At 34.8% G+C, this 25,588-nt stretch overlaps 2 protein-coding genes across 2 annotated transcripts; both read right to left on the bottom strand.

The window, feature by feature from the left end:
* Window positions 1–5,587, bottom strand: LOC124153673. Its single transcript, XM_046526974.1, has 6 exons — window positions 5,528–5,587; window positions 5,118–5,274; window positions 3,133–3,275; window positions 1,824–1,906; window positions 1,250–1,372; window positions 1–198 (listed from the first exon to the last, which is right to left on the bottom strand). The coding sequence occupies exons 2-6, from the start codon at window positions 5,271–5,273 to the stop codon at window positions 68–70; spliced, it is 636 nt and encodes a 211-aa protein (XP_046382930.1). The 5' UTR covers window position 5,274; window positions 5,528–5,587; the 3' UTR covers window positions 1–67.
* A 10,654-nt stretch (window positions 5,588–16,241) lies between these two features.
* On the bottom strand, window positions 16,242–25,588 carry LOC124153672. The gene is made up of 6 exons (XM_046526973.1): window positions 25,547–25,588; window positions 24,006–24,184; window positions 21,558–21,700; window positions 20,675–20,757; window positions 18,606–18,731; window positions 16,242–16,940 (listed from the first exon to the last, which is right to left on the bottom strand). Exons 2-6 carry the CDS (start codon window positions 24,159–24,161, stop codon window positions 16,810–16,812), a joined length of 639 nt encoding a protein of 212 aa, XP_046382929.1. The 5' UTR covers window positions 24,162–24,184; window positions 25,547–25,588; the 3' UTR covers window positions 16,242–16,809.

Below are 25,588 nucleotides of genomic sequence, written 5' to 3'. Positions count from 1 at the left end.
AACAGAGACAAAATAATTGGGAAAGAGCACTGAAGTGCAGGCTTGTGCCAATTATTTTTTACATATATTACAACGTACAGATGGTTTGCTCCGCCTCCTTGAGATTATTTGACAAGCCGGCAGAGGTGAGAATATTCTTTGCTACCTCAAGATTACCAGCGTTTATAAATCTTGTTTTGGACAAAACGTAAGTCGATTCTGCAAAAAAAACACGAAGATTAATCATGTTAATAAAAGACACAAAATCAGAGAGTATTATTGGGAAAATTATAAATAAAATTATAAACATTTTTATTTCAGTTTAAAGATTTAAAATATATGAAAACTATTCATCATTCCCAGAATCAAGAGTTAATCTATGAATCCATCTAGCCCACTAAGGTACATTTTGCAGTGAAGTTTTCTCGGGTTTCACACCGGGTCAGTTCCTCCATTTCTGGACCATAAAAGAATCTTGGTGTCGTAACAGACTAACGCTTAGGCTATTTTTGCTGAAAAATACTCATTTAAAAATGGCTAATTTTTAGATAAATTTATAAATTCAGGTTATTATCATTTCAAACTAGTAAATCTGTTAAAAAATAATAAAAATTTAAAATATTTTACTTAATATCACCGGCCCCTCGGCCGAGGAAAAAATCTGGTGACCCGGGATCAAGCTTGTAAACGTGTGTGAGGATCCTGGCCTACCGAAACTTTCTAATAGGCAATGCCAAAAAATATTGGCGTTACTCGTAAGGGGGTACTGCTTTTGAAATCTGGTCCCTTCGTGTAAGCGTGACGAAACAGGACGAAAAGAATACTAAAGCTACATATTAAATTTCATAACAAAGTATTTTAGTGTACCCATGATGACCCTATATTACTTTTAATCACACACACCGCAATGTTACTTAATATTAAAAATGTGTGCATTTTCAGATCTATTAATGAAATATTTAAACTAACTGCTCTTTTGATCTGCAAAAATTAATGGCGAAATATGTGGCTGTTACATTAATTATGAATAACCAGATAATTTTCGCATTTTTAAGATGAGAAGTCTTGAAATTTAATTTCTCCTAGAAGCAGCTCAAGTTTAGAAAGGATTTATAAAATAATGGAAAGTACTATAATGAGATTCCATGCCTAATTCAAACGAACGCCCAGGTTTCAGCTGTTCAAGGAAAATTGGCCCTACTTAATCACAATAACTTCGGCTGTAGGGAAATATGACTTTGTTTCTTCTAACTAATTGATCCTTTCTTACCTCCGTTTATTGACCCACTTGTAGGGCAGGAGTAAATAACAGCCAGGGTGGGTGGATTGCCGCTAGTGCCAAGGAGAATATATTGCGAAGGAAGAAGATTCGGTAACATCAGGGTTGACAATGCTGAAATATGAAAGAAAAAAATTAATTTGCAATATAGGTATGCAATGATAATAGATTTTAAACTGATTTTATTTGAATAAAGATGGAAGAAAAAGTTAATAGAATCAATTTCGTCATTTTCAGTCCGAAGCCATGTATCAGAGGCCATAATATGTCAGGAGTATCTGTTAAAGAAGTGAAAATTATGATTCTGATTTTAATAAAATATCATAGTTATGGAAAATTAGCAATACGGTTAATCCTTAACTCTTGTAACGCTCTTAGATCTAAAAAAAGTGAAATGATTCTATTAGATTAGTGTAAATTATATTGAGTAAAATGTTGAGTAAAAAGGTGAGTAATTTTAATTCAATGCCGTTGGTGGCTTATAATAATGTCACGCTAATGCTAACGCTATAGTCTCAAGACCATCAATCCACCCACACAATATTTTGATTGTTTTTATCCTTACCTGTTCTCTTAAATGACACCGTGTATCTCTGGAAATTTGGATCCATTGAAGTCATTTCACTATTTATCATAACTGTTCTGGAACTAAAATGAGAGACCGTATAAATAATTGTCACCAACTTGCTGACTGCAATGGTATGAATTCACCGATATAAAATATAATAAGGGAATATTATTTTCATGCAATTTTTTAATAGACTCTTTTAATCACACCATTTTATTTTCATTGTTTTAAAAAAAAAATTCCAAAAATTATAATTCCTGGAATACACAGTGCCAAAATCAAGCATTATGCTGAAAAAAGACATGCGGATTCTCATTTTTGTAAGGTTTCAGTGCCGAATCGAGAAAAATTTGTTCAATGAGTGCTAAACCTCAGAAGAATGGGATTTGACATGTTTTACTCGTCGCGTTGGTGTTATCCTCAAGTAAAAAGATTTCATGTTTTGAATTATTGACATCGATTTTTCACATCTTATATTATTGCACCAATAGATAAAACAACATGTTTGGAGTTAAAAAAACATGTTTCGGTTTCATGCAGCTTTAGAATGACAGATCCAACTGGTATGACTAGGTTGATTTCAAAGCTGAAGCATCAAGACCCTACCTACTGCTGAAATATCTAAATATTAAATTGCTGTGGCTTAAAATAGAAAAAATAAAAAATAGGTATTTTCGATCGATATATGAATAAAAATATTGATGCATTTAAAATTTTTTTCTATTTCATCGCCTACATATGAGCACATTATGTAGAGAAAAATACAGCAAATATTTAATTCTGCTGAAAATCTTGTTATTGGATAAAGCATCCACAAAAATAAAGAAAAGTACTGAACACATTTTGTTAGACTTAGAGGAGGCAGCTAATCCTAATGGAGAGTTGATAACCTAGGTAACGGATGAGCCCTTCACTATAATTAGTTGAAAATTTAAAACTAAAAAAACTCTTTAATTTTTATAACTTTCTTTTTTTGTCATAAATACGTTTGGTACTTTAAGGCTTGTCCAACCTGGAAACATAAATTTATATCAGCTGAGCTACGTATTCACTGCGTTTATTGAAAGTTAAAAATTTAACAACAATTTAATGTTCTTGGTTTTCTGATTAAAAATCAAAATTGCACTAGGAAGAAAGAAATCACAAGCTGCATGCGATCAACGTACGTTAGTTAGAATGTACTTACAGAAAGATATAAAATAACATTAATTTTGTCATAATAATGGATAATTAATTTGATTTAATTTCCTGCCATCCATAAAATTATGGAATAAAAGACGGAAGACGGAATAAAAGCGATACTCACAGTGGGATGTTTCCAGTAATGACAACTTCTAATGTACCAGTGGTGCTTGGTTTTTGAGTAAATTGAAACTTCTCGCAGTATAGCTTGAGGTCAAAAAAAGACTTTGTTCGATGCGTAGCAAACCATGGCGTTCCATCTGCAAGCTGTAAGAAGAATTTGCATTCATTACATAGAATTGAAATAATTAGCATTCATTTTAATCAAGCAAAATTTTTGAAACAGCTTTGATTTGGAAAGTTCATTAGCATGTAGGAAGTGTTATCGCTCAATAGGTGTTGAAAATATAGTCAATAAAGTAACTTATCCCCAAGAACCTACGCTCTAGATGCCGGGACTTATATCTCGAACGCATTTGAACTTAAGGAGGCGAAAAAATCGCGCCTGCATTTGTGATGCGCGAAATTTCACCCCATATATAATGTTAATCGATGCACCAAGGACATTAGAAGCAAAAATCAGAAGAAAACGCTGAACTTGGCATTTATATATGCTTGTTGAAAATAAAATTGAAGAAGCTTTTAAATTTTATTTAAATGTATTTTATATCCTTTAAAATCCCAATATCTCCCTTTTTCATGAGTGAATTATTGAAAATTATAATTAAATGATCTGAATCAATTTTATTTAGATCACTATAGGAATTATCAACCATTGATAGTCTCGCTGAAGAACCGAAAGTAAATCAAATTTTGCACATTCAACGCCAATTTTCGTGAATATAGTCGGTACATCTAAAAGTGATCGAGGTCCGAATGGAAAATTTAAATGATTTTCTTCTGAGTATTGTCCACACATTTAAAAATTACCATTGAAATACTTACAAACGTTATTAAAAATTTCATTCAACGCAGGCTAGAGTTTTGATATTCAGTACTGTATCGTTATTGCCAGCTAGAGTACGAGATAACTTATATTTCTACGTACTAATTGTATGAAATAAGGTATCCTATAAATCTTTGCTTAAATTTCAAAAATCTCGAGGGTAAATTATTAGTTCCAGCGTATCGGTTGTACCGATTTTATCTGTGTCGATTAAGTATTTTTGTAAGGTTGAACTAACGCCTCAACGTAAACTTTGGTAGAATGTTTTCAATATTGATATTAAGTATAATAATAGTAGTATTACCATTAGGTACCTCATTTAAAGTCTCTGGTTGCGCGAATGAAAATTGTATCGCACTTGCGGTTAGAATAAGCATATTTATCAAGGGCACTAGCGATGATATAGGATTTACAGTATTCTAACCGTGACTTAGACGTTACTTCATCTTTCAGCATTGCATCTGTATTCACTATTACATTCAGAAATTTTCTAAGTCACGTATGCACTTGCGGCATTAAATTATTACTCAAATTTTATATCAGTTATATGGAAACCAACTTTTTGTGTTAATAACAACGGCTGATTGATATGTGGCCAAAATATGTCCTCAATAAAAAATGAACCTGTTGATGAGATTCAGTAAAATTTTGGCAACTATAAATATGTGATTTATTTTGGCCATCCCTCTCCAAGTGAGGACTTGCAAACAATATCAGTTAAAACTGTAGTGCAACAACTGATTTTAAGTTTACATTACGTTTGTGTCTACGTAATTATCAAAACTGAAAAAATAAATGGAAGGAATTTTGGAAAAATAACAATCTTTAACATGGAATCCATTTTTTCCATATGGTATCTATCAAAAACGATAACGGTTTTTTTTGCAGGGTGATATCAGTGGACCTTAAAAATGTCACCATGTGAGGAATTAGTGGTCGTTTTCAATACATTTTCTTAAATCACGGTGAAGATGAAAAAAGTATTTTGGAGTTAATCCTTTTCAAGAGGATTACATAGCAACTCCAGCACGATGCCTTGGGAAATTTATTTGACCAATATAAACTTTTGTTGAATGAATAAAAGTTAATAATTTTCTTATTTTAATTTTCTCACATGACGAGTAGTCCTAATTTCAGTTGATGAAACTGTTTCATCTACGCACCGTATTCAATGTTGCGGCTGGATAAGGTGGTGTCACAATTGGCTTCAGGCAGTTTCCGACTCTTAGAGCTTGACAATTAGATCCTGGTGTTTTGAAGACCGCCGCAAATACTGCTGCGACAAGGAGACTAAGGGAAGTTGAAGTTCTTAAGCCCATACTTAACATTTGATCGAGAAAACTATAGAAGAGAAATAATGTGGTACTTCATTTACACTTACAATTTACCACTTGTATACAATCTTGTAAAACTCTACTGATAAAGTTTAAATAGTATTAAATGGTGCCCGCAAATTTTGCAAGACATAATTTTTCCGGCAGATATCTCTAGCTCATCCTTGATTATAGCTGAAACTGAAAAATGTGAAAGTTGAGAGAAGGCTGAATGGGTAGCTGAGCATAAGGTAAATTACCTGCTAAATAGTCCAGCCAAAGTTCCAGAAGCACGAATTGCATTGGAGTCTAACTGTTTTTGGAAAACTTCCTTATATATAGAGGGCTTGAAAAGAAGCCTTGCATATGCGCTTTCGACCTCAGAAGAAATATTGCGTTTGGAGGAAAGGCAAAGAAAAAAATTTTTAGCTTCCTTGTTAGAGCAAACAGAAGAGTTGTTACGCATTGATATGAGAGGAGATAGCAAATAAGAATATAAAACTGTCATTTCCAATGACCTCTCTTTAGGCTTTTCGTTTGGAAATTTGTAGTTTCCTGGTGGGATTTTTTTTTGTTTTTTTTTCTGTTCTTTCAGGGCAACAAAGTCAGAAAATCTAATTTCAATATGACTTGGTAAGCCTTTGTCTACTTTTAAACAGGCACCAATTATTTTTTTTAAATTACTTATGCACATAAATTTTGTCATTTAATTTTTGCTGTGCTCCTTAACTTTTTCGCCATAAAATTTAAATTACGCTATGAAAGTTTTCCAAAAATTAATGAATCAAATCTAAATTTCCATTCAAACTTAGGTGCTATCACTCCTGATAAATTTACTTCATTCATAAATCGTGCAGTCTTCACATAAGATTGAAGTTTTCTGCCAGCAGGTGAATAAAATTTTATACAGGTAATCAAAGGATTTCCAACTTAATTCATATTTGGTTTATGTCGCTTTTCATAAATAATAATATTGCTATCAATTCATTTTTTGTTGTCTTACTGGCGTATTATTTACTTCTGAATCAAAAATTTACCGTAATTGAAGTCATATCGATTTTATTTTGGTTTCCTAAGAATGGCAAATATAAAAATCAAACACTTCACGTCACATGGAGTAGAACTCCATTAACTTCATGCGCCAGAAAAAACGATTTCTATATATTAGGGTCACGCTGCCAACAAATCTCCGAATCTTATAATGTATCATGTGGTGATTTCAATAGAGTATTTAGAGGTGGGAAATGCAATTGGACTTATTCTTCGTCGTTAATTATATGAAGTAAGAGACCGTTTACTTTTAGGCTTGTAATATCCATTTGAAGAAATCTCATTGATATTTGTGATTTTCTTCACAAAAGTAAATAATAGAGGCATAAATATTTAAATCTTCCACGAAGACACGGAAATCATGTAAATATGCATATAAGCAGAATAATTAAAGATGATTGAAAAATAGGATGAAACGCCCCTCTCCGTATGACTAGCATCTCAAAGTCGATTTATTTGCTCTTATTGAATTACTAAAAACATGAAAAATGTTTAAATTTATTTTGATTATATTAGTAAGCCTAGGGAAACTTTATATTTTTGTCAAGTTTTAAAAACCAGGAATAATTATTTGTTGAGGTAATTTAGCTGGAAAATGCAACGATCATGATGGATTATGGATTTAATTACATTTAAATTGACGGGTGGCATTATGATTACAATTACTAAAAACTCTTGTGTGAAAAGGTAACAGCAGCAGATAAAGTACGGTTGAAGAAAGATTTCTTGATTTCCCGGCGAATCGACTTAGTCAAGAGTTCTCGGGTGGATGAATTCGCGCTGCTTAGGTATGGATGAATAATGAAAAAAATTTTATCGATCACGTGAATTAGGACTAGTAGGAAGGCAAGGATAAAAAAAGGGAAATGATTGGAAAGCTTAAAAAAGTACGAATCGAAAAAGTATCGATAGCGACGGCTGGAGATCTTAATCGACCTTACTATTGGATATATTTTTGATTGACTGATCATTGAATAATGAAATGAATTATTTACAATTACAATACAAGTATATACAATCCAATGGCATTATCTTTATGTTTCAAATGATATTAAACTACAAAGTGTCAAAATCAATGAAATAAACAAACCAATTTTGTTGCAATACCCTTGGTTTAAAATGACATATGAAATTAGTAATGGTTATAGTAGCAATTGGATTGGTGTGAATAATTAAGTTTTTTGCCAGCCTTATGTGTAAAATTTAATGAAAGTACTAATACTAGCGCAGGATGATAAATTGAACGCAAACAATTTAATTTTTCCAATGATAATTTACCACAGGTCCAAGTGATAGAGACCTTTGAAGTTCAATCACTTGGAATATATGACACTATTTTTATTTTGCAATATACCTAACTCTGTTAGTCATGAAAGTCGTAATGGATAATGGAAATTGTCATGGCTGTGTCTAAAGGTTCTAACCTTATTCTGCACTACGTAACATGTGTCTTTCCGTGTCCTTTCACATACTTAAAAAAAATTATTCCTAAAATTCTAGGCGAAGGTAGAAAATACCATTGGCAACTTTCAATGTAAATATTCCACCGCGTAAAAAGGTAAGGTGAAACATTTTGTTTTAAGGTTACAGTGAAAATTTGGCTTAGTCCTACTCTAAAAACTCAAGAAAAGGATAGCTTAATGTAAAGGCAAATATCACGCCGCGAAAGGAAGGCCGTATTCCAATAAATGAGCGTTTGTGAGGACGTATAGATTCCTATGAAGCTTTCGTTTAAAGTTTTTTTCGTGTTTTTTATGTCAAAATCAAAGCTATCATAAAACAGAAATTAAAGGCTGCAATGGCCATAACGTTAAGGGTCACGCCACAGGTACGAAACAAATACTGTGTTGCTTTCCAAAAACGAGAGGATTCGCAGCAAGGACAAACCCAGGCCTTTCCACAATCAGACGCTCAACTCGAAGCAAGAATTGTGAAGGTTGAAGGGGCTTAGGTTATGTCCACGGAATTGATTTGTAGCGTACAACTCGGTTTTGAACGCGTACGGCATAATATCTGAGTGTGATAACCGAAATGATTTAGAGCGTATGACTCGATTTTCAACATATTAGCGTGATGATTCCTTTTTTTACAGTATCAACGGCCCGGGATCAGATGTCGTTGGTAGCGGATATCTATAAGAATTTGCCCGATGATTGTGTGAGTGAGTTGGTGATGTTTAAACAATACTTAATATTCAGCAGTCTGCCCGTTGAATGGAACGTTATGATCCCCTCGGTGCATTTTTTTAAGAACAGGATTATGTCGATGTCTATGTTATCTCCATCATCTTTATCTATATAAAAGAAAGTCGAAAATCGTGTTAGTTAGAACACTTATAACTCGAGAACGGCTGCACCGATTTCAATGAGATTTGGTTCTTTGGATTCGTCTCAGGCGGGGTTAACATATAGGCCATTAAAAAAAGGATAATTTCACAAAAAAAATTCATCTCTTTCCTTTTAGGAGTTATAGTAACACAACAATTGATAAGTCGGTCAAAACTACAATTTAAATAATTTGTTTTGTTTTTACCACTTAAATAACTGAATTTAGTAACAATATAACATTTTAATTACTAAATATATTCAAAATATTAATTAAATTGAAATTACATTTAAAACATTTAATTCGAGCTGATTGTAAGCCCAGCCGTGGCCCAGCTCGAGTTGACACTTCACTACCGTGTTTGTAAACAAATCTCCAAGCAATTGTTGACAAACGGTAATGTCCGTGTTCCTGAGGTGAGCGGACGGTGAGCTCATCAACAAAGAGTTCCAGAATATGATTGATCACCAAAAGAATCAAAGATGGTTGATTTAGCGAGCAAGAACGAAGATGTGGATGACTAAAACGAGGTAAATTCAAATAGTTCGTACTCTGCATGGATTCGAATCTTTTAAATGTGTAACAAACGAAGACGAAATCACCAACTATCTATCTGAATATTTTAAGTCCTTGGACGTACCTGGCTTACCAAGGCACGATTTACAGAAAAATGTAGTTTCTGTGCTAATGATCTTTCGAAGCCTAAACCAACCATAACTATCCAACGGAACGTGTTTGATCATTAAAAAAATTGGTGATGAATGTGATACACGCAACTTTACTCAAAGGCAAATTCAAAGGTTAGGAAGTCCTCATTCCGTAGATTCCATGATCTCAACTCATATGCCCTTTTGAGATTAAACGTATTCAATTTACAATTCGTGTTGCATTCGTGATAACGATTAAAAATTCGCATGGTCTTTCTTTCAGTTTTTGTGTTGTTTGTGCTCATGTGCTAATGAAAACCCATGATTTTCTCATGATCAATTTAGCGTGCTATGTTCACGAGTCGATAAACCATCCTCTCTATTTCTTCCTTCGCTTCAAGTGCGTAGCTAGGATAGGGGGTTTTGGGCGCAGCTAATACCAGGGGTCTGTAGGGTATAGAAAACTCGCGAAGGTAAGCGGGAAGTGTGGGGGCACTTCCCCCTGACATTTTTTAAGATAAATGGTTCAAAATAGTGGGTTTTGCGGCTGTGTGAATAGTTAAATATGTTTTGTTTGTTAGTCATCCGTCCCCCAAATATTAATAACAAAATCTTTCATTAAAAAATTCTCTAAGCTCTTGGGGGGGGGGGGGGGGGTTTATCCCCCAAAACCTCCCCTCACTGCGTCACTGCTTTGCTTCGCTATATTTATTTAGCTTTATCCACTTCATCTTGCGCCTGATAACAAAACAAAAACTGTTGTTTCTCAGAAGGTGCTTGACGCAAGACATTAAACCCGAATGTGTAGGGCTCACCGTGGTGCGTTTACGCATGCAGTACGTTTACGCAGTGCATTTTTTCCAAACAGAGATACTAAAACTGGCGCGCCTTAGGTCATTTAATGCGAATGCTGCTTCATAGGGGCTTTTCTTGCACGATTTTGAGCATCAGTCAAGCGTCGGTCTGGGGTCGTGTCAACCTGCCCCCTGAATGGGCCAAGTGTATGCAACAGACTTGGACCTAAAAACATTTTTTTACAGCTAATAACGCAAATAGCCAACAACTGAATGCGTATAATTTTTATTTCACGAACTGCTTTATTAAACCACAATGCCCAAAATTTCTTAAGCCAAAACGTAAGAAAATTTGTTGAAAAAAATCCGCGTAAACGTGCTCCGATTCACCCTATGTAGATTCAATAAAGAAAATGTCTTTCTGACAAGCAATTTTGGTACTCATTTACGTAGTTTTATTGAATTTGTATCCTTATTTTATTATAATAAATTAGACATGATTAAAAACGATACAGCCGCTCTTGATTTATAAATGATGTAAGTAAACTGTAAGTTCATTGATTGTTAGGCGGTACGAAGTTCGCCGGGTCAGCTAGTACAATATAAGCATAAAGCAGTTGACGTAAGTCACCAATCGCCTTCTCCTTTAAATACACCCCAAGATTCCCTTTGTTCCCTAATTGAATAAATCTCATTCTTAACGTGACTGGATAACACCCGCTAAAACATGGCATTATTAAGGTCCTTTAAAAATATTATATTTTTGATTCTTTTTTTCCGTGCAATAAACCTAAGGCTGTAAATATTCACAAATATTGGTTTACATGCACCATCTCTGTAATTCTGGTGGCATCAGTGGCTGGATCAGGCATTGAAAACAAAATATTCAAGTGTATGCTTTATTTAGCATTATAAACATTGACTTTACTTTATACCCTCACCTAAGGACCTTTCTTTTGTATATTTATCGCATGTTTCGATATAATTAAACGGTTGTATTGGCGATTGACTGCAATGTTGCAGAACCAAATCTGTATTGTGAAGCATTGGTGCAAAAATATTATTACAAAGAACATCCAGTGGAAAGTTACACTGCCGATCGTAGTTTGTCAAGTTTCTGTTGTATATTCAAATACTTGGAAGGAGAGATGACGAGAAAATGCCATTCATGGGGAATATTCCAATTGGGAAATATACGGGCAAAGTGTCACTCACAGAATTTTGATCTTTTTAATTTTATCCTGAAGAGACAGATGTATCACCGGGCCTTTTTCGGTCCTGCACTGTCATTCTCGTACTGTTTCTATTTTTTCATGATTATTTTTCTTTTCCTCTTTACAAGATTGTTACCTTGATTTTGTTCAATTATGGCGGAAGAGAGTGGGCTAATGAATTTTAAATTTATTGCAGACATTTACTTCCTATCCATTCATAAAATATTTTCACTAAATTGCGATATCAAGACACAGTGAACCACACCATTTCTACACTGAGTGAGGACATTTAGGTTTTGTTAAATAAATCCATCACTTTCTGTCATCCCGTTATTCCATATTGATAATATACCAAAAACGTACTGTATTGATACAAAATATTATTTTGTAACTCTATTTTGGTAATAGTTGTCATACATATCATAATAATACATGCTAAATTTTATGAAAGGAATTAATTTTTAAGCATGGATAGTTTTTTTTCTATTCAGAAACGAATTTCATAAGTTTTATGAATCATACAATTATCCAGTAATGTCAAATAAGACAGAATATTCCTGCTTTAAGGAAACAGCCGATCAACGGCTGCTTACTGAAAGAATAAGTTTTCCTGTTTCTTTCTGGCAGATTCATCGAATAATTTACTATTTTAGCTATAATCCACTTCCTTCTCTATTTGAAATTTGATAGTTTTAACAACAGCGCTGTGGTCGCCAAGAAATGGAAACTTCTGGAAGAAAATCGGAGTTTTACGTCTGATCTGTATTTAAATATGAGCGCTGCTGAACGAAAAAATTCAGGAAATTGTGAAACCAAGTCTTCAGAACAGTCCAATCGATGAGTCATATTAAAGTCATAACGATGAAAGTGAGTACAAAAGGAAATAAAAAAATTGAAGACTAATAAGAAGTGGTAAAATGTTTTGATCTGAAAAATTTGTGGGGAAAGAAGAGTGAATAAAGATTAAATGAGAGAGAAAAACTAAGTAATCAATGATTAATTGTCCAGTGATATAAATTATAAATATTACCAAGCACTGAATGTTTCTTTTTTTCTTGAAATTTTGCGTATACTTGTTTACATTTTGTCAAAGCTTCATCAGAGGCATAAGTGATAACTTCAGGCTTAACTGTGTTAAACCTTCCTATATTGGAAAATAAAAGAATAAACTTTTTACGGTTAGATTTCAAAAGAAATGAATGTCGATGCATATAAAAACGGGAGTCTGGTATCTGAAAAAGACGTACTTAGTATTTATTTACTGATGCATCAACTTACACTGCTGGCGAAGAATACGTGAAATTATGAAGATATGCCCAATGAAGGTACTTTGAAGCTCGCATTTCATAGGGCTATTCCTTCGGCTACAATCATATATTTTGTTCCGTGAGAAAAAATTGATATTCACTCAGGAATATCGTGTAGGTACACTAACTAAAATTATTTTCATTCAAAATACTGGATTGAAACTTATATTGAGAGAAGCCTAAGTCATACAATGCATACTTTTATTATATTCTCATTTAGGTTTTTCACTCCAAAATTCCTATTTAAATAATGTGTAGCTAGCATCACGGTCTCGAAATATCTTTAAATATTTGAATTCATCTTCAAGGACTTACAAGTTAAATGCTTTGTTCAATGTTCAATGTTCATTAGTTGAATACTCTCTTACTTTTAAGATCCCCTCAATGCGTCGGACCATACATGGGTCAGTATCCAACAATGCGTACTTCTACAGGCGAATTAAATCAAAATTAATATTTGTTTTACATTGGAACCAATTTTGTGTTATTACAGTTTTTCAAGCATACAATATAATGACGTAAATGGCATAGATGATCAGTATTACTTACAGTTAGTTTTTAATTTTTACTTTTGTGCTGTCTACGGACATAATATTTACTTCCACGGGCACAGCAGGAAAGGAATATTGTGTTTGCTGACGAGAAAATATCTGTTTTATTTGTCATTGGACCATCTGTAACTAGGCTTAGTGTATCATCATGTCCGTTTCCATCTGGCATACCCATGGACTGCAGAGTTCACGATCATTATGTCCACGGAGATGACGTACGCGGGTATGTTGTCCACGGAAATGATGTCCACGGACATGACGATTTCCTCTAAATTAAGTTATAGTTGGGACTGATATAAGTTAGGACACTGTCCTTACTACATTGAACTTGCATCTTATGGGTGTAAAAGACATCTCAGTTGTAATTAGTAAAAGATTTTACTTTTACTAATTTTTACTTGTCCACAGATTTGCACTTGCACACAAAATGTTTCTTCCAGCGTTAAAAAATTCACTTAGCCAAGTATAAACTCAAACAACCCAATATAGACGAACATCTCCTTTACTTCACACTGGCAGCCACATCTCCTTTACTTTACAGGGCAGCCACCATCTCCTATGAATAATTCCCCCTTTTTTCTGTGTGTCCATGGACATTGCTTTTTTGGGTAGGACAAATGTTTTTTTAAATTTTATAATAAATATCATGAAATAAAAGCATCTCAGAAACACTACTTCGGAATGTTTATATTGTTGCAAACTGTTTAATCATGGATTTTATAATAAATTATTTAGTAAAGGTTGTTAATACAATAAACAGCTCTCCGTAAATATGTGTGACATTCCATGGACATGATAGTTCATAGTCTGTGGGCATTAAATTTGAGCAATATAATTTTTTCTTTCCTAATTTGTCACTAAAATTAATAACAGGTTGCATAAAATAATATGCCCTTTTATTTTTGATTTAACAGTTTTGGTTTTTTATGGCAGTCCATGGACATAATTTTGTACGATTGTGGGAAAATGACCCACGTATTTCGTAACATCGTATCCTTGTATATTCATCTTATCGTGTTATTGTGACGGCCAGGGTGGCGGCATGGTCATATTCTTGACTGCATAATCGAATCCATGGGTTCGGATTTCGCCTGGGTGGGATTTACAGGTCAGGCCTTCAAATTGAATGAATAATTCAGTTGAATGTAGGACTGAACTGCATTGTCTGATTTCCGTTCCTAATAGAAATAATGATATTCTTTTTAACGTTCTTCATTGATTAAAAATTTTCTTTATCCTCATTTGGAACGGAGTCCTCTTTTTGCACACCGTAAAGCAATTCTGCACGAATATTCAAGTCAATTACTAGCGTATGTGTTTTCCATTACCACCATCATCTTACAAATCGGTATATTTTGCAATGATGATTACATAGCCTCATTTTTCAGTTATGTGTGGTAGCTCTTTGACTTTGACATGTTATCGCACAACGGTATGCCGTACTATATTTTCTGGTAGTTACTGCAGCGAGCACAACCCTACTGAATCTAGATAATTTCTTGTCCTTTGACGCATAATATACAAAGTAACCATTCCGGTCCCAACATTTACATTTTAAGCGGCATTAGGTTTGCTATTGCAGTTGCAATATATCAGGCAAATAATTTTTGTATGATTCACATAACAGTGAGGTCCAATTTTGTATAATATAATCAAACATTGGTGATTCTATCAATGGAAGGTATTTTTTATGGGTAACATAAAATAGGCATATTTTTTCAACTATGAATGCTGATAAAACTTTCCTTTCTCATCTTTCATCAACTTTCAATCAACTTTCGTTCTTCATTCTCATCTTCTTTGAAGATTTCAAGAAAATGTCTTTGAAGATTACATTACCTTGATATGCTGGCTAGTTATTTTCTTGCATGCATTTTCATTTCCAATGAAATTTGGCATCTGGTAGTGTACTCGTATTAAATCTCTTAGCCCATATAGCCCTCACTTTGCATTGCACATTGTACTTGGTGTAATTATTGTATTCACTGTTTCTGGAATATTCCTTTAGCCGCTTTTACCACAGTTAAAGCATTGAATATAATAATATATACCCATCATTGCAGTATATTGAATATATATTTTACCCACATTCTTCCCTCTGTATGTGAGTTTACCAATTCCGATGTCAGGTGATTTTTGTGGCGAGTGTCATTGGCATTGAGTAAGATTTTTTTTTCAATTTCAATCCGTTTATTTTAAATACGTCTCCAAAAATTAATGCTCATTTAACAATATTAAATAAGGATATTTTTTGTCTTGCACCTTTATTTTTTTGCTATTGCTCTTTGCTATTTTAAAGGTAGACATTTTTTATTTTTTTTATCTAGCAGTGATGAATGAATGCTTGTTTTCTTGAAATCACCTACAAAGTTGGATATAGCTATCACTTCTGCAATTTCTCTCAATTCATTTATATTGTAATGGCAAGAATTAATGGTGCAAAAAGCTGTTTTTCATACCGTTTAATATGCTCAACCGGTTTCAATGTTTACACATAATTATTAAGAGCTATCTGTTAATGTGGTGAATTCATCTGACGTAGTATATAACAGAAGTACATAGGCAGATTCATTCATCTTTCAAGAGCCATAATTTAGATTGAAAATCACTTACTAAGTGAGTCGATCCGAAAGTTGGTTTGGATAGGTGACAGTTTTGGTCACCCCGAACATAGCCACAGGCGTGAAAATTTACACGTTCATGTTGGGGAGGCCAGTTTGAGAATGTAATAAAGAAATTGAGTGGAAGGTTTTATGTGGACACTTTTTAAAAAAGAATCATACCATCCTTTCAGTAAAGTTGTTGCATATTTATTGTCGACATTTCATTACTTGAGTCAATGATTTTTTCAGTGCGAACCACCGCCGACAAGTTACCTCTTTAACAATTTGCAAATGTCGCGAGTAAAATTAAGCAAACATTTTTAGGTCGAAACCAATTTTTTTCATTAATTATTTGTATAATATAGCACAATTAAATATTATATTACAATGTGTTTAACGCAAGTATTGAATTTTAATAATATTCATGGAGTATTCAATAAAATACCCTTTCCAAAAACTATATTCTCTATTTTTCATACTTCATCATATTCACATTTCCGCGCCTTTCAATATGAAAACCTGTCACAGAAATGTAAGTTTTGGTAAATTCCTCGCTCTTAATAACCTTTCTGCTCGAATTGTCAAAAATCTCCCTGAAATTTTGTGCTGTGGAAGTAGCTATAATATAAATTTCTGTGATTTGATATGGCTGGAAGACTTAATAATATGCCGAGCGTGAAGCGGCTGATTGAGGGTTCCTTGCTCGAGTCCCGGTTGAAGCTTTTTATAAAACTTGGCAGAAAACACCAGGGAAAGTGAATAGCCTTTCCGCCGTAAGTGTATGAAATTTACGTTCCTGTAGCTTGGTCTTAGGACGAGGGCTCTACCCTAACTTGCGCTAAAGTCAAGTCTCCAGATTAACACAAAGTCATCGTAAATGTTTACATTTTTTTCAATTATATCTAAGTCGGCAATTTTTAGAGGACTTAACCAATTTATTTATATTGTTCATTGGCCGGAAAAATATGGGACAATTTTTTCCCATTTTCCAACATAGATAAAATGATTTAGAAAGAACAAAGTAGGTGCGTGGCCCATTTTTTTACATGTATTATGACGAGCAGACTGTTTGCTCCGCCTCCCTGAGAGTATTGGACAAACCAGCTCCGGTGAGAATACTCCTCGCAGTGTCAAGGTCTGCAGTGTTGATGAATCTCGTCCTGGACAAAACGTATGCCGATTCTGCGAAAAATATCATAGAGAATCAATACATTAATAACGAATTCTAAATCAGTGCGTGATTTTGGAAATGTATAATTACATTCATAAATTATGCAAAAAATTATTTTTTTCAGTTAAAACTTTTATTTTATTGGAATGTTCAACAGTCATAAAAAAGAGTAAATACAAGTGATTGAGCGATCAACGGCCGTTGAACACTTTAAAGAAAATAAACTCCCCAGTGCCATACTCTTTGCTGGGCAAAGGTTGGAAGTTTAAAGGCTGAGAGGTGGGAAATACACGAGCATTAAGCTAAAACACTATGAAAGAAAACAATCGCGCAGCTCACTCACTCACCTAGCAGATTTGCCCTAAGGAACAAATTACCACGTAGGTCTCAATCACACACACATTCAGGTTTGCGAAACTTTGCTTACGCCAGTGGCCCACTCACTGAGTTCTTTTAATTCAAATTGGACTCTCCTAAGTACTTGTCTCTTGGTCCCGGACGGAGATCTTTTGCTTAAATATTTTCCTTCATCATTTATCTCTCGCGCTGTTTTCGTAAAGAGGTAGGGATTTCATTTGAAATATATCTTAAGGGGATGTAAAATCCGTATCATAAGACCGTGCATCAAATACACGTCACCCAGGAACATGTGAGACAAATGTGAGACTTCATTAGCAGCAATAATTATTTCCTGTTTCGAGACTTGTTAGAAACACTGAATGTTAAGGATTTGGGTAGTAAATGTGATATATACATTGCTAAGGAGAGGGAGAGTAAGGTTTCCATTAATGCAGAGTAAATCTGGATTAAAAACACAAAATATCTGGGCGAAGGGGAAAAACTAGGACATAGGGGACGTACGTACTATAAAGTGCAATTTTGAAAAGTACAGTGTATTACTCAGAGTAGGCGACTCACAGATTAGGTCATGTGCACCATTAGGGAAGGGTATGAAAGGAAGAGTATAAGGAATCCCGGTTTCGCCATTAGCATCCATGAAATGCGCCAAGGAGACCACAGTTAAGCGTCCCATTTGACGATCGTAGAGCTGCACCAGAAATGTCCCCCACAAAGCACTCCAGTAGGTTTCGAGAAACCTTTGAATATCTGCCGGGATGTGAAACCGGGCCCACGGAATGAGAAGGTAAGACTCAATTCCCTCCCCCCCCTCACGCTAATAATTGTGTAGTGATAGTCAAATTACGAAATATACTCATCTTACATAAATGTTTTGCGACGCATTATATTACTTGAAAGAATATAGTGTAATGTATATAGTGATAAGATTCCATACCTAATTCAAACCAAAATTCTTCGTTAAAACTTTCGTGGGTTCTCCTAATGGCAGTTAAAAACTCTTTAAGCTATGTCGCCGCGTCAATTTTCGAGTGGCCCCAACGTTTGGCGACCGATGCAGGTCTATTGCCGGTTGAATTTTCTCCGGAATCTGATTAATTTGAACTGGAACAGATTCCCTTAAAAATGCGCGAGCACCTGTCGGGAGACGCTGGGGCCGCCTGAAATTTGACGCGGTGACATCCCAAAATGTTTTTAACTTCAATGACCTAAGTTAAAGCTATTGATGGATATTTGGCTATATTTAATCACAACGGCAATGATATCCAGAAAAATAAACTAAAACGCCTCTAGCTTGCAAATACTGATCTTTTACTTACCTACAAAGAATGAGCCACTTTGATTACATGAATAAATAACAGCCAAGGTGGGTTGATTGCCGCCGCTGGTGCCAAGGATAATGTATTGCGAAGAAAGGAGATTCGGTAGTACCAGGGTAGACAACACTGAAATAAAATAGGAAAAGAAAATTGGTTTCATTCTCATTTCTCCTTTGAAAGGAGATTCAATGCACCATTTATTTCAATAAAGGTGTAGAGAAAAGTAGCAGAAGCATTTTTTTAAATCACAGCTATATCAACACATTTAAGGTTAATGATTCGTAGAATCAAGAAGTGAGTTGGAGCATGAAATTGTCTAGTTCATTTTTAAAGATGATGAAGATTTCAGAAAGTTGAATTAATACTTTTAGATACCTTATTTTGAATATCAAAAAACAATAAAATGAAAAAATCGTTCAAATAGGGAAATTTTTCTGTCATTTCAAGTTTTTCTACGAAATACCCGTAATATGTTTTCTCTATGGTATTGGTCATTGTTCTAACTTGTGCCTGCTTTAGTATTTATTGGTCACTTATGGATAACACATGAGATTGAAAATGCTCATAAGGTAAATAAAATACAATGACTATGGAATCGTAAAACGTTTTCCTTGGCAACGCAGATAGATCTCAAAACTACGGCTAATGCATTATAGTATATTTATGTTATTATGTTACTTGAATGATTAAAAAATCTAGGTCAAAATTTTGTCCTAAAATCCTTTCGGTTCAATATTAAATAATAAATTATACTTCACCGGCAAAGCTAACGTAGGTTTTTGAACTGTTTACTTATGTGGAGTACGATTCTCAGCCCATTCATTTTGTTTTACTTCTCCAAAACTAGAAAAGCTTTTAAGCTAGACCTCCATTTTAGTATAAACATGAGTGGCCAAAATTAGAATATTGTAAAAGTTTTGAGAAAGAATTTCGAGAAAAACCCAGAGAGAAAAAAAACATTCGCCTAGATCGAGGGTCGAACCCGGTTTTCCCAATAATTTGGCTGGGTGCTTTAGCCAGGTTTGACAAGTTGAACGAAACGAAAGTATAAACCAGTAAACTTTCAATAGTTTCGTTCTCAGGAGCGGAATGTAGATACGAAACGAAATGGATTTAAACCCTGGGAGCTGAACTCGGGGTCCAAACGATATCACAGTCAAAACACTTTGGGTAAAAACTGAACTAAAACTCTGGGATGAAACCAATCGTAGATAAGGTTTTGCACTGCAGCGACCACATGCTTTACCTTCGAGCAGTTTAGTTTCGACCCACACACCGAGTACGAAGTATACTTCTTATATATAAGAAATCGGTACGACTTATGGTATACTGGGCTCGACTAACCGCATTAGTTGCGTGGGGCACTCATATTTTTACCACTAACATGATAAAGGTAAACGCAAACTGGCCAATAGATTTTCAAGCTCGAGGTTTTAACCTCTCTACACGTATGTCAACCGTAATGAGTCGAAAGTATTCTCTCTTGTCCCCCTCCTCTCAACCTTTGGGGTTGAACCATAAATATGAGCGGCGTAGTTAGATTATTTTCGTTTCGTTCCAGGGAGTTAAGTTTCGTCCCGGATCGCAAATAAATTGCTTGGTGATTTTAATTTCGTGCGGTATCGAAACTAAACCTAGGCCTCTTATTTTCGTTTACCGCCGGGTCGAAACGGAACATTTTCGTTTCGTGTCACATGCCGAAATTGGCTGTAGCCATTGAAGCTACCGAGGTATTACCGAGGCATTAGCCAGCTTAGCAGTGGATATTTAACTATCTCAAACACTTGACCGGAAATTGGAAGATTCGTGTTCGAATGCTGGTCAAGATGAACGATTTCTTATCTGAGAATTATTCGCACAATTTTTGTATTGCAGGTGACTTCGTAAAATTATCATCGTGGCAGGTTCCGGTATGCTTACATTTGAGAATACAATTAGCCGTTGGTGAATAATTTCGTTGCAGTAGCGATAGCGGCTAAGTATTTATTTTTAATTATTTTAATTTTAACGCTACCGTTTCAAAATCATCAATCCAGCCATCTATATCTTGAGAGTGGATTTCTACTCACCTGTTCTTTTAAATGTCACCGTATATCTCTGGAAATTCGGAGGCGTTGTAGTCATTTCACCATTAATCGTAACTCTATTGAAACTGAAATGAAAGACCCCATCAATAATTGTTAACAACTTGCTGAAAATATAATGATGCAAATTCACCGATATAATTGTTCAAATACTAAAAGTACGCTATTTAGTGGGCACTAAACCGCAGCAGAAAGGGCTTAGGTATGCACTCAGTACTAATTCATTTTCCTGAAGTCTGTACTGCGGCACGAGGATAACACCGACATGTATCCTTATCTTCAAGTACAATGATTTCATAAAAATAAATTTAAATCTTCGATCCAGATGTATCGGAATGTGTGGCACCAAAGAAATAAATACGTGGAAATAAACTATTTTACTGTTACATGTGACTTGTGAATGACAGATAGAACTGGTATGAATATGTAGATTGACTGCAAATATGCAACCTAAAAATCCTTCCTATAAATACATGTGCTCAATCTAAATTTGTTGCACCTTTAAATAAAATACAAATTAAGGACTTTACATCGAAACATGATTGTCAGATTGAATATATTCAAGTCATAATTTCTCTATATTCTGAAGTTATTTGGATATGATTGGGAGTTTGTAATAACATTGGTAAAATTAAAAGAAATTTTCTAATTAAGCTAAAAGAAACACGACTGCACCAGAAGGGCTCAAAATACAAATTAATTCCACTCATTATACATAATTTAGAATGTGTTAACGAAAGGTCAAAAAATTACATTAATTTTGTCATAAAAATGGATAAATTGTTAGAGTTAATTTCCTACTATCAATAAAATTATGCTATACAAATATGAGGACTCAGATATGAGACGGAAGAAAAGCGATACTCACAGTGGGATATTTCCTGTTATGACAACTTCTAAAGTATTCATGGCGCCCTGTTTTTCTGTAAATTGAAACCTCTCGCAGTAAGGTTTAAGGCCAAAAAAAGATTTTGTTCGATGCGTAACGAACCATGGCGATCCATCAACAAGCTGTAAGAAGAATTTGCATTAGTTTAATTGACTTTCAATGATGTACGTACATTGTTATAACAGCAGAATTTATGAAAAAGCTTTTTTTGGCATAGGACATTGGCATGCAGGAAGTTTTTTCGGTCAATAAGAGACGGAAATGCTGCACTGCACTGGTAGTGCGCGATCTATCACCTCAGAGCAAAATGTATGCATAGAGCTTAACACTTTGAAACCGAGCATCATCCATAGACAATGGTAACGAAACCCTTGGGTCGGGTTCGCGGGACACACTCCTGAGGCGAGGACTATAAGCGATTAGCTTTTCTCCTCTGCCCCCAGAAGGGGAAGGATGGGAAGGAACAAGGAAAGGAGGCGCCGCCGCGATAGGAGCCCGACGACGCCTCCAAGGAAAGGACGGGGAAGGAAGGAAGGGACGAGGAATCCTGCACCGTCACAGAGGCGGGCAGGTCCTACTACTAACGAAACCAAGCAATACGCAATTAATATGCTACCAATTTTAGTAGATTTTCCTATAAGGAAGAAAAATCTATCGATCAAATCGGTAGATATCATCCATAGACAATGCGCCGACTCAGTCCAGATCCGAGCCTCTCCAGAATAAACGGAGCTGAAAAATTTCACGTAAATAGTTAGTGCTGTAGTTGGGCCGGTACGGGATATTAAGGCATACCCCCTAGATACAAACCAGCTATAAGCGTACCGGTTAAACTACATTTTTAAATCGGTATAATACATGTTAAGCTGTTGGCAAATTTTGGGTGAGTACAGCCTAAATGTTTTCCCTTCTACTACACTGTAACTAGTGCGATCAGCGGCACCACAACTTAAAAACCACTAATCCTAGTCGACCATAACTTGACGCGCGGACAGAAAGTTCCCCCCTTTGGAACGAAAATAAATCATTTACCTGTAAACAGTAGTAAGACTAGTAAAAAAATGCCCCACTAAGTAAAAATAGCCTAAATTTATCAACCTGTAGCCTTATGAATCGTTTGTTTGAATACACGTTTTTATATACACGTTTAACCTGTAGCATTATTAATCAGCCATAGAAATAAAAAAAATGTGTAATAGTTTACAAAAAAGATTTTCAAAACATTGCTTTGGGAAATTTACGTAAAAATACTGCCAGCGCCGCAGCCTTTTACTTCCTCCTGACCTGAGCATAATCTACGGATATCGGCATTAAAATCTTTTTCCATAAGGACTTGTTTTGATCATTTTTGACTGAACGTAGCTCTTCTAAGCCTAAATGACGGATCTAGCTAGACGGGGCTAGCACTGAATATTGTATTGTTGAAAATAGCTCAAAGCTCTCGCTTCCATGCTTTAATAGACAATTTTATTACATAATACCTAGAAATGTCGGTGTGTTCATTCAATTGAAGTTGCTTATCTCTCTGTCAAGCTTCCATTATTGTAGCTAATGGCCTCGGAAGGAGGGGAAAACAAATATCTCCCCATTGCAAAGGGAATGCTGCTAAACGGTCATGGCATCACTTAAGTTTCCATATCATCAGAGCAAATAGCGATAGAGAAATGATGTGTACTGAAACAAACAAAATAAATTATCCTAAAAATTATTTGTGAAAATGTTTATTTTATCCCTGTAAAAATGAAGCTCTTATCGTAAAAAATGTGCCTTTGAAAGTTGAAATGTCTACTATTATGCGGAGGCAATTGTAAATATCAGCCACCATTCTCTTCGTAGGTAGAATAAAACGAGCGCCACATATATCAAACACAATTAGCACGAGTATTACTATCCTGTGATCATTTCACAGTACATTATTCAGTATTTTAATGGGATTTGCAAAATGTATCCAACAAACTCTTCACGTGACTCAGTAGCTAAGGAATTGCTAGTATCCCAGTGACTAAGGAATTGCAACCCCATGTTTATAAGACAAAAAATTTTCTTCCTGAGTTACCTTGTGTGGAAGACTTTTGGAACAGAATCCAATCTCAAGAATGGACTATACTTTTTCCACATGTATATCAATTAAAGAGGACTATGGTTTCATCACTGGGTGATATCAAGGTAACTTTAAAATGCGTGACGACTCCCCGGTTGATTTTTGAAAAATTTAAGATAAATTTTAAAATAAGATTTAGTAAAGTTGATAACAATATCCTAGAGTTAAACTTTATTCGAAGTAACATATACAGCGATTGTTGCGGCATGATGTCTCCTCAAATTTTTATTTCACCAACATATGCTATAATTTAGTGAAAAGAATATTGTTTTTTCACATGACCAGTAGTCTTATTTTCAGGAGATGAAACCGTTTCTTATACGTACCGTAGTCAATGTTAAGGGTGGAGTAAGCGGAGTTACATTCGGATTCGGGCAGTTGCCACCTCTTACTATTTGGGAATTGGATCCTGGTATTTTAAAGACCACCGCCAATAATGCTGTGACAAGGAAGCTCAGGAAAGCTGACATTCTTAACCCCATACGTCAAAACGATAATGATAACCCTAGAAGAAAAATAATGCAGTACCGATTTAACACTCATTATTTGTTGTGACCTGCAATGAAATTGATTAATTAGTAGAGCCTTATCAAAATAAAAAAATTGGAAGATAAAAATATCCATTTACTTTTCGGATGTTAATTAAATAGAGAAATAAAACGATGCTTTTCATTTGTAATAAATATAGATGATTGGTGACAAATTTTCAAGATTGTCCAAGAAATTGCCATTGAGCAAGCAGCGACGGAGTCCACCGTAGAGTGAGCGATTATAATCTTTAGCATTTAGTTAATTTTTTTATAGCGTCACGAAATCAGGTTGAGATTAAACACCACGTTTGTGTACTAGCTATGATATCTGAGTGGAAAATTTGGCAAGAATATCTGAGGACACTTTCCTATGAAACTTATGCATGGCAGGATTGATGAGTATTTGGCCAAGAAAAATTTAAAATTTGCGTAAAGTATATCCCTTACTAGACTTGATCTGATGCATCGTAAGGAATATCAAGCCAAGACAGGTAAACATCATTCAAATGGAACCCATGACTCTTAGGAAAACGAATGACACTGTAAATTCACATTAGAATGTTGGATAAATTGTTTCTGCCCAAGTTGCGGAAAATGTTTCGCAACTATTTTCAAGGGTACAAAAGTTTGTTAGATAAAGTCAAGGCTTAGTGAATACACATGAATTTTACACTTTTCATGGAATATAAGAAGAAAAAACGAAGTTTGTTAGACCACATAACAAAAGGTCGTCTACCATGTATGTGCGTCACTTTTACCGCAGAATCAGAGATAGTATGCAGAGATTTTAATATAAAAAGTTAAAACTGCTCTGGAGCTCCCATTTAGCAGTGAAAGGGATCATTTTCATTTGATTGACTTGGGTGGAGATAAATAAATATTATAAGGACTTGCAGTTACGTTGTTCGCTCTTCCAACAGCATTTGTACGGCCTGTACTGTTTGGCCACTCTAACATAAGAAGCAGAATGAAATGATATCCTATTTAAATTTAGAGAAAGACAGAGATTATAATTTCCGAGGCATTTTCACAGGCTTCTGGAGACTCGTCTAGAAATTTTGAAAAAAAAAAGGCTTTTCCACACGCCAAAACATATTAGGCCGGTTCACGAGGTAATATCAGATTTATGAAATTGGTTCGACAAAATTTGAAATTAACCGCCGACCTATACAGATAAAGTCCGCAATGTTCCTATAATTGCCACCAAAATATGCAAACTATGTTTTTGCGGCAGATATCGTAAGACGATCCAAGAAAAGAGGCCATATCAAATGAAATACTGAAGAACGTGAGTTGAGTAAAGGATGAAGAGTCAGTCTGAGTGAATGTAAAATTACCTTGTAAAGGAGTCAGTCAACGTTTCAGAATCACGAACAGCA

This window comes from Ischnura elegans, chromosome 2, assembly GCF_921293095.1.
Source record: "Ischnura elegans chromosome 2, ioIscEleg1.1, whole genome shotgun sequence".
Classification (NCBI taxonomy): domain Eukaryota; kingdom Metazoa; phylum Arthropoda; class Insecta; order Odonata; family Coenagrionidae; genus Ischnura; species Ischnura elegans.
The sequence above is the reverse complement of the archived record's forward strand: the minus strand, read 5'-3'. Positions and strand labels throughout refer to the sequence as shown.